At 36.1% G+C, this 10,242-nt stretch overlaps 1 protein-coding gene across 1 annotated transcript; it reads right to left on the bottom strand.

Moving 5' to 3' along the window:
* Positions 1-4,270: 4,270 nt before the first annotated feature.
* Positions 4,271-10,242, bottom strand: LOC113734869 (ATP synthase subunit gamma, mitochondrial-like). Its single transcript, XM_027261630.2, has 9 exons — positions 9,999-10,242; positions 8,576-8,619; positions 8,294-8,446; positions 7,127-7,240; positions 6,919-7,046; positions 6,198-6,320; positions 6,005-6,124; positions 5,577-5,698; positions 4,271-4,559 (listed from the first exon to the last, which is right to left on the bottom strand). The coding sequence occupies exons 1-9, from the start codon at positions 10,097-10,099 to the stop codon at positions 4,490-4,492; spliced, it is 975 nt and encodes a 324-aa protein (XP_027117431.1). The 5' UTR covers positions 10,100-10,242; the 3' UTR covers positions 4,271-4,489.

Genomic DNA, 10,242 nt, shown 5'->3' with positions numbered 1-10,242 from the left:
AAGTACTTGCACGTATGATAGATACATTGGTCCTTGAAAATTTAGCAAGTTCTTGGGGTATCTATTACTCTTATAGCTCAACAAAGTAGCAAGAAGTGCCGTAGTAAATTATGACATTCCCACAGAGTTTAGACCTAAGCAAATGATAGACCAAATAAAAAACTTACTATCAGTGACAGTTTTATGTAGAAACTAGCTTTCAATACCAAAAATAAAAAGGGTTAATTACATTTACCTCCCCTAAGATTGTGCCAAATTACTAATCAGTCCCTCAAATTTGACCAAACTATGAAAAGGTCCCTCAAAACCAAAACTACATAACAAAACCATCCCTGGCGTTAGCCAACTAACGTTCACTGCATAACTTTCCTTGATGTCAACACAAAATTAGAATGAAAGTCCTAATATGCCCACCAAAACCCTATCCCTCTTCTTTCTTCTTCCACAAATACCAATTCCTCGAAACAAATGCCCACAACCTTAGGCTAGATTTGATTATGAAGAAATCTAAAAAAAAAATAAACACACCCAATTTTGTAAAAAGTCAGTACTTCCCGGTGATGACTTCCCCAATCTCATGGTCTGTCAAATTCCAATAGAAAATTTTATTAGGCCTGTCCATCTTTTTGTACCATATGAGTATGAGAGAGAAGAAAATAGTTGGAGAAACAAAGATGATAGAACATGACGAACTTGCAGGAAGTTATATTCCTATTCTGATCATTGGTTATAAGGTCTCTAGCAAAGAAAACTAAAGAAAATTGCAGAGGTGAGGAATGGTGACGGCGGTTGGTGAGGCAGAGAAACCATAGCCAGAAAACAAAAAGTTGTTGGGCTTTCTATCTTCTTCTTCTTTTTTTTTTTTTTTAAACATGCATGCGGTTACTCGTATCTTGTATGGAATGGAATTGGTGACGGACCGATGGTAAAGAGAAGTCCAAGAGGAAGTGATAGTGGTCATGGTGAAGTAGGAGACTGGTTTGAGGCTATGGAAACAGTAGAGTTTCGTTCACTCTTTTCTCTGCTCTCTTTTTTCTTTTCTAATTATTTTGTTTGACCTGCTCCTTTTCTTTATTCTTCTATAATGGTAAAACTAGTTTGCTTGATTTTTTCTTTCCTTTCTTTAGTGTATATTCTGTGCCTTTCAACACTTGGTTCTTTTTTCTTTGTCTCTTAATATTTCTTCTCATTTTTACTTTATATTTGTTATACAACACTTGCTTCTTTTTCTTTGTCTCTTAATATTTCTTCTCATTTTGACTTTATATGTGTTATATCCTTTGTACTTGGTCTCACTCCGTTATCTTTTTTAATTTTTTTTGTTTAAAAAATGCTCCTTTTTTAATTCTTTGTTTAAAAAAGCTTTTTTTAACATGTATAATTGACTTTTCAAATCTTTTGAACCCAGAACATTTTCGTCATTTCACTACATCCACTAACGGAGTTTAAAAACCGTCATTGATAGGGGGTAAATGTTATTTGGTAAAATCACAAGGTTTGTTTGGTAATATGGATAAACTTGAAGGGTGATAAATGTAATTAACCCAAATAAAAATGAAACTATTCTTAATCAATGAAGGTTGAACCTAGACCTTATTTAGAACAAAAAGAAATAAATGAGAGAGAGAGAGAGAGAGAGAGAGAGAGAGAGAGAGAGAGAGAGAGAGAGAGAGAGAGAGAGAGAGAGAGAGTTTGGTAGGAGAGAAGGAAAGAAAAAAATGGAATAATAATTTTTTTTTTCATGTCTGGAGGCTAATCCTCCAAGTTGGGCAGAGTTTTGCCCCAAAGATATCCAACAACGGTAGCACGTGAGAGTCGAACCTGGAATCTTGCTGTAACTACAGACGACTAGTCCCAACCGAACTACCCACGGGAGGCAAAAAATAGAATAATAATTACTGTGTTAGTTAGAGACGCATAGGTCTAATTAGTGTAAAAATTTTTATTTCAAAATTTTTACAACTGCTTACAACTGCAATTGCAAAATAATTAGTTGCAACTGTTTAAATAGTTAGTTTTTACAATTGCTATAAAAATTTTGCAATCGTCGTGGAGGCCCTCTGCGGTTGTCTGTCACCTTCTAGATGGTAGCATAGCTATTTATTCCTCCCCTTTGCCATCTTGATATGGTGTAGTTGATATAAATGGTGTGGTGGAGATAAGTTTTTTGAAGAAAAAACAAAGTTACCAAAAGGTGGTTTTCACATATTGCAAAAATAATTTTCTTAAATTCATTGATATACTTGAGTTCTTCATTTACTATGAAGCTTTACATACAAATAGAAACTATAAGAGAAAAGTTAGTGTTTAAATTTTTAAGTCAAAATTCAAAGTTTAGCCTAGGTTTTTAATTCAAGTTATAGAGTTGTTCGTATGAAATAGATTGTATGTGATTTTAAGTTTCAGCTTGGAAAAAGATTTAAATCAAGGAGAATTTTTCAATAAACTTGTTCAGGAGTAAACCAACTATTCAAAGAAAAAAATAATGCAAGTGAATACCAATTATTCAAAAAAAAAAAAAAAAACAACAGCCACATGCCACACAATCATACATGCCGCAAGCCTCTAGAAACTAGATTTTGTGCTAACTATTTAGCATTTTGTTCAGAGAAAATGGGCAATCTTGATCTAAATAAAAAAATCCCACATCGGTTCTGGGGGTTTGGGTTTGGGTTTATAAGTCTATGGGAGGACCTCAAAAGTTGCCGACTTTTGAGGTTTCTTCTGGGATCTAGGTTTATAAAAGCCGAATTTTTAACTTCTGTTAGAAAAGGTCAAGAAGATCTAAATAAAATAATCAAACAACAACTAAAATTAGTCCAAAATTTTGACTCAAAAAATAATCATATGACAAAAGTAATTTGTCCACATTTTCTCAATACCTGTCGAGAATCTTTCGCATTACTTGTATGTATTTAGTCAATTCCACACCGTTGATTCGCAAGTCCAGGATAAATGGGTGGGTCATGCCAAAGTTTTGATCTGTTTTGTGACCTATTGTCCTCTTAGTTCGCTGTTGCACTTTTTTTCAATCTAATGTTAATAATCTACTCTATTCTTATGCTATAGAGTGGAGGAGGGAGCTTAACTGAACTTATATGAAGTTGAAGGTGTACCTCCAGACCAAACAGATGCACTGCTGCATTTTGTGAATTTTTTGATGAAAGGAAACACTATGCTTCCCCTTGATGCATACCAAGTGAGATTCAACCCCCCCTAATCTTGGTACGCGGAAGAATTCTAAGAGACTTTCCCAAACCATTGAACCACAACCCAATCGCTTTATCGCTTCTTGCTATAAAGTTGGTTTGCACGTTATTAGTCTTCTATGTTCATTGCAAGGGTACAAACAAGGTTGTTAACTTTTTTAACAGAATTCTGTTCATAACTAGTATCATTAAAAAATTGAAATTGTTGACACATTTTTTGGACCTTTGCTGGGAGTATTGACTATCTAGTTAAAACCTAACTGTAAATTATAATAAGGAAAAAGTACCCACACTCGAATTAACAAAGTGAAGCAATCTCTGTTGCAGTAAAATGTTTGTGCTGTTTTGAAAAGAAGAATTCCAAGTGTGTCTAAAAAATTTCGTGGTCATCAATCTCACTGGTAAATATCGGATCCCTTTCCCTTTTTTCGGTTTACATTCTAAAGCATCACTTTCACATAGAATTCATGTTTCTTGAGTATTGCTACATTAGTCAAATTCAGGATCACGGGACTCTGTAATCGCTAGTAACAATGGTTAAATGCAACGCATATACTAAAACAACTAATGCATGCGCAAGCATATTAAAAGCATTAATATGTGCTACAAGTGTAAAGCAACTTTTTTACATTTTAAATTTTTTTTTTGGATTACGCACAAAACTCAAACACTGCGATACAATTCCAGGAAAAAAAAAGTACAAACACATTCAAGTTGCGACTGCAATTGCACAGGCCCTCATCCAAGTTGGTTAATTTAATTTTCTCTGCATCCAAAACCCAAAAACTACAACCGGTTTGATATTAGCAATTTTGATGTTTAGGTACCAGAGTTTGAATGTAGCTGCAGGGTGCAAATCGAAATTAACCCAAAAGCAACGGATATCTGTCATCAGATTCTGCGTTCGCTGACTTTTTGCGCCTAAATTTCCTAATTCCAATGCAATTGCAGGGTAGACGCAGAACATATCTCTACTCACACGTGTATATCTGTAATAAAATATTGGGTACCACATAACCAAATTTACCAAATAAATTGCAGACACCTTCAAGCAACTAATATTTAGCCAATTGAGCATCTCAATCACCTTTCATTCATGAGCCTTTAAGCTTGCAGTTCAACAAAAAAACTTTTGACAGCAAACAGTGACAATCAGGAAGTTGCAGAGTAAAAGAAAAATATGAATGACAGAATAAGCTCTTGATGTACAAGGTGCAAATTAAGTCTTTGCCTCGATTTTATTTCCTCAACGTCAGAAGATGTAGAGCAAGGCTGTGCAACTAGCCCGTCAGCGCAGAAGCTCCAGAAATAATCTCAATAAGCTCAGTGGTGATGGAAGCCTGCCGGGTTCTATTAAAAGATACCAAAGCAAAGATTAATGAGAAAGGCAGATAACTAACTAATCAAAAAGCATCTTGTCAATAAGTTCTGTGCAAGAAGACCATCAAAAGTTGTCAATAACATATCTTTTCTCAAGAGGGTTATGTTAGCTTGTCCATGTCATCTCGCAGGGGTGAGATGTGAGTCAAATGCTCATTTATAATAATTGACTTGAATGCTTTCATATTAATGGTAAATCAGTTAGTTCTCACATATATAACCTATTTACTGTTAATCTCTTGAGAAACACATTTGTTTTAATTAAATGTAGAATTGAAACATGCATTCAAATTCCAAGACAGGGTCAGAATTACATGAGACTACAAAAGCAGTAATGCTTAAACATCTTGTCGATGTACTTTCTTAGCGTGAAGCTAGAAGCAGAGTTGATGAGGAAAAGTACTTGCGACATATAATTCAAACTTTCAGTACACCTATGCTTTCAAACGTACAAATAAGATAACATAGAAAAAGATTTCAAAGATGATCCCTCTTAAGTGATAAACATCTAAAGAAAATTAGGACTAACAAGAATGCAAGAAGGTTTAGAAGTAATTGTGATGAGAAACAGAAGTTGGAAGTAGCCGAATCTGACTTGAGAGGTCTTTTTTAACTTATTCATGTTTAAGAAGCAGTAATATTCTAAATCCTGTTTTTGTACTTTATTCCAACAAACTTTGAGCTTGTAGGCTCTTCTAGATGTAAACAAGCTCTTTCTGCAAATGTACCAAAAAAAAGAAAGAAAGAAAGAAAGAAAGCAAAGAAGCTCTTTCTGCAATTATATTTGCACTATTCTTCTAAAGTGGTTGATATTAGCAACCAATGTCCGAGGATGTAAAAATCATGTCGATGTTCAACACATCTCGAACAAGGTATGCATAATTCACCAATTGATTGCTTCAATTCCTGATAGAGTGCATAACTGGTTGATTATGTTACACGGGGTGCAGATATGCACCAGCACGAGAGAGAGAGAGAGAGAGAGACCTGTTATAAGCAAGGGTGAGGCGGTCAAGCATCTCGCCAGCATTTCTACTGGAGCTATCCATTGCAGACATCCGTGCTCCTTGCTCACTACAAGCATTCTCCAAAACTGCATTGAACAAGACCTAAAAAAGAAAAATTCCAATTAGCAAAGGATGGACAATAATCTGTTCCATATAGATGCTTTGGCACATAATTAATTCTGCAATGGAAATTATATACCCAGACAAATTTATCACAACATCCAAAATACTCCATATTCATTCTTATTCAATCAATCACAATATAAAAACAATAAGACCCTTATGATTTTCCAAATACCACAAATGACACACTCCCATAGTTTCTGAGCAGAGTAAACATAAGTGAACTGTCTTCTCATGGTACATTTGAACAGAAGACATAATGCACCAGAAAGGCCAAGTGCATACACAAGAAAACTGGAATTCTGCCAGATTCTGAAGAACTTCTCCCTTTGTCTCAGCACCTTCAATTTCATACAAATCCAGATCCCCAAGCTTCCCACCAGACTCAGCTTCTCTCTCCACAACCTGTACATGAATTGCGTGGTGAGTAACATTACAAAACTTCCACGAAACAATGCAGTTGCAAAGTTATTTTAACCTCAGGTGATAGCACTGTAGCTGTAGTCGGCATAAATGAGACAACTGAATGAAATTTGTTGAAGACAAGCCTTAATGCATCAAATTCAACATTCTTTAAAATGTCATCTGCAAGCACAGAAACCTGCACAAACGTGATAAAGTTGGGTTACAGGGAGCTGATAAAGTATATCAAGAACAACTATATATCAAGTTAGTTTTCTTGGGTGTAGAGGAAACAACCATGCAACTATTATCTAATTTTCATCAATAAAATACTGCAAAGACAGAGACTATGGGTCCCAAAAGATTCTGTTTATATGACGACTACACAAGAATCAATTTCAAAGACAAACATCACGCCCAACAGGAAAGCTTCTTCTTCTGCAAATGCAGCATCAACGATCCCTTATTTCATAAGCAATCCATAAGAATGCACAAAACAAAAAAGATAAAGAGGAAATCAATTTTACTGCTTGCAAGCATGTGTATTAGCTCAAATCTTAGAAGTTTCGAGGGGGAAGGGGGGAAAAAAAGGCAGATAAAGCAAAGTTCAAAAATTTTAACATTCAGTCAATGTCTAATGAGCCAAGGTCCAGAAAAACAGCGACCAATATGAATAACCATTTACCAGTATGAACATAAACACTAAGCCAAGTAGAATGTAAAAGCAATCACTACAAGTAAGCTTACACATGGAGTCTTCTACAATATTTCATGCCACAAGAAGTAGAATTATTAACCTGAGTGTAATTAAGAGGATTTTTTTGCAGCTCAGTCATGGAGAGCTCAATATGTTTCTTTGAGTCTCGAACCAGTTGAGCCTTGGCCTTTTCCCCCAGAACAACATATTTAGCTTCCTTTTCAGGCCCTAATATGATATGAAGATCAACTAGTAACCATGAACTAGAGGTACATGAACTTGGGGAAACCAAAAAGTTTGGAAAATACCAGAATTCAACTTGTGAAGTGCCCTGCTTATCTTGACAGATGTAGAATTAATGCCACCACAAAGACCTTTGTCTGAAGATACGGTAACAACAACTGTCTTCTTGACATCAACACCTAATACAACAAAAAGCGTTAAGGAGGAACAATCACAACTAAATATAATACAATAAAAGCCTGTTGAAGTTGGTTGTAATTTATCAGATAAGACAGAATTCCTAATATCACACAACAACACGGATGCATAGCAGAACACCCAGTATACTGGCAGCAGCTAATGACAAGTTTCTTAGGACATTAGAAGGACACGTCCATTGGCAATGAAGACAAATCAGACATGGATGGATATAGATAAAATGAGCAACTGGATATAATACTCTTTCACAGGGTGCACAGACCCTCCTGCCATCCCCTATTCGAGATTAATGTGCAAGCACAAGATTGGGATTTAATATGTCAGAAGAAATGAGGATGAAACACTCTGCAACATCTACTTATAAGAACTTCCCACATGATAATCTATTCTTCTCTAAAAGTTCAGTCTATGGGGGTCAACAAGCCCAATCAAGCTGAACACCTTAGTGTTCAAGCTTGTTTGATTATTTTAATGAGTTTGAAATTTTGTTCAAACTTGGCTCATTTATTTGCTGAACCAAGTCTGGATGAGCTTTTATTGAACCAAACTCGTGTCAAGCCCGAGCAGCTTGACATTTTTACATATAAAATCCAATTTTATACTTATCAAACCAAGCTCGGGCCGTTCATCGAGCATAAAACACTGTTCAAGCTTGGCTTGACTAGTTAGCAAACCAAGCTCGAGCAAGCTCTTACCAAGCTGAGCTCAATTTGAGTATCAAGTAGTTTGGTTCATCTTTTAGCCCAACTTTAGTCTATTAATGTTCGTGTGAATCAGAATGCAAAACAAACAATGAGATTAAACCATCGTAAAAGAAGTGCTAGAGCAACAATATATAGAAGTATTTCAGGTCTGAAGGGAGATAACAGAAATAAAGCTGATGCTACTTGTCAAGAAAAGAGGAAAATGGTATCCTTCTAAAAAGAAACAGAAAAAAAAAGAGTTTCTAAAAGATATTAAAGACACAAATTGTCGCTCTAAGTTAGTGATTCAACCCCATAGGTCAGTTACCAAAAAATTCTCCACCAACTTACTTGGGAGGTCACCCAGAAGAGCAGTGAATGGCTGCCAGAGGCCACGCGAATTTTCAGTTCTAGTCTGAATAGCTCGCAATTTAGAAGCTGCAACCATCTTCATTGCCTTTGTAATTTTCTGAATATTCCTGACACTCCTCATGCGGTTCCGGACTGCAGAAGAGTATTGTCACACAGATACTCAGTATTAAAAGTCATGCAACACTTGAAGAAATCCCAGAGAATGCCAAAAAAATATTTGATAGTTAAAAAGCAGCACTATGAATACAAATAATTCCTTACCAACTTGAGTTGAAATACTACGAACTCCAAGAATGGCCTGCTCCCTGCACAAATGGCATCACTTAGAACAGTACTATTAAATAAAGAATGCCAGAAAGTGATTGCCAAAATTACAAAGTATGCTTGTTAAGACAGTATAAGAGACTTGAACATAGAGAACATGTCCTTTTACAACAAAATGAATATAATATGAGGTCTTCCGCACATGGACCGTAACTAGGTGGTAATCAGGCGATGAAAAGGTACCTACGGATAGAGCTAAAAATTTATGAAAGTACAGTACATAGAACCTCTCAATATCCACTTGAAACTGTCATGAATATATGCTCAGTAAAGAAAGGCTTTCCAAGAAAAAAGTAAGAAGCCAACATAAGAACTTCAAGCACCAAAAAAAGAAATTCAACTTCCTTATGATGACTGCGCAACCCCACATAAAGTTATTTAAGAGGGGTACAAGGTATTTACCACAATCTGACCTCACAGAGATATTCTCAACTTGAAAACTTGCAAACTAAATCGCTATGTATATCTTTAACACTACCCCTTTTCCTATTGAAAGGACAATAACCATTTTCTACCTAGTGCATATTAGTTTACAAATCATATTTCAAGCATACAAAATTTGAGGCTTGCACTGCTTCGATGCACTCAAAAAGACACCTCCGTCTAAAAATTTCTCCCTGCTTAAGCAATTGAAGAAGATTTCAGAAATTTTCCATTCAACCATCCTCCTTTATCTTCGCCAGTCAAAAGCAGAAATCCTATAGCTCAGCAATGCAACCATCTCCATTTCTATCTGCTTTCTCTGTATGACTACCCAGTTTACATAGCAGAGGCTTGATAAGAGGCTATCTCGCTTATCAATTTCTATAGTTACTCTTCCCACCAGCCGGCAGCAATATCTGCTCAGCGAGGGCAGACTTTCCCCATCGAATAGCTTAAACACTAAAACTAAAGCTGAGACCTACAAGCACAACACAGGCAAAACATCTAACAGGTAATGAATCAGCAGCCAGTCCACAGCAATTTATCCTCCAATCCAAACCAACATTGGCATAAAACATTCAAAAAAGCACACTATGCAATTTTTAGTTTAAAATGTAATGAGAAACTGTATCGAATCCTAATCAGATGTCGTCAATAAGCATTTAAAAAAACTCAGAAAGCAGCTCATCTTTTCATTTCTTGTGTTTCTACAGTATTCAGAAACTTAATTCCTGTCATTTCGCCGAGACAATCCGGAATAGAAACACTGAATCAACGCTTCTATGGAAACAATGATAACAAAATTATTTAAAAAATAATAAAAATAAAAGCGCGCACACACACACACAAACGACTATAGATAGGGATTTCTCACAGGCACGAAAACTAATATACTACTATTAGATAGGGATTTTCGTTTGACGGAGACAGTAATTACTCGGACGGTAAGAGAGACGATCGAAGGGTGTTGGCAGGGTTGGCAGACATCAGAGGGGTGGCGAAGCGCCTGCCCTCTCTCCTCAACGCAGCCATCGCCATTGCCGAGATTGATTACTGATCTTGGATCCGATGGTTCCGCTTTTCCTCCGTCCTCTTCAGCTGACTATGCAGAATTCTTGTTGGGCTTTAGGGTTATCACAGTGAAGAAAGAAATGATGAAATGACGATGCTATGAAACAGAG

This window comes from Coffea arabica, chromosome 3c (assembly GCF_036785885.1).
Source record: "Coffea arabica cultivar ET-39 chromosome 3c, Coffea Arabica ET-39 HiFi, whole genome shotgun sequence".
Classification (NCBI taxonomy): Eukaryota; Viridiplantae; Streptophyta; class Magnoliopsida; order Gentianales; family Rubiaceae; genus Coffea; species Coffea arabica.
This window is presented reverse-complemented; position numbering and strand designations above follow the sequence as displayed.

Excerpts from the sequence above, each read along its gene's own strand:
- LOC113734869 (XM_027261630.2), bottom strand. The coding sequence starts at position 10,099 with ATGGCGATGGCTGCGTTGAGGAGAGAGGGCAGGCGCTTCGCCACCCCT. Across the intron at positions 7,241-8,293 it reads TCTTCTGGGTGACCTCCCAA|GTGTTGATGTCAAGAAGACA; the intron begins GTAAGTTGGTGG and ends TTGTTGTATTAG. Across the intron at positions 7,047-7,126 it reads ACTTCACAAGTTGAATTCTG|GGCCTGAAAAGGAAGCTAAA; the intron begins GTATTTTCCAAA and ends ATATCATATTAG.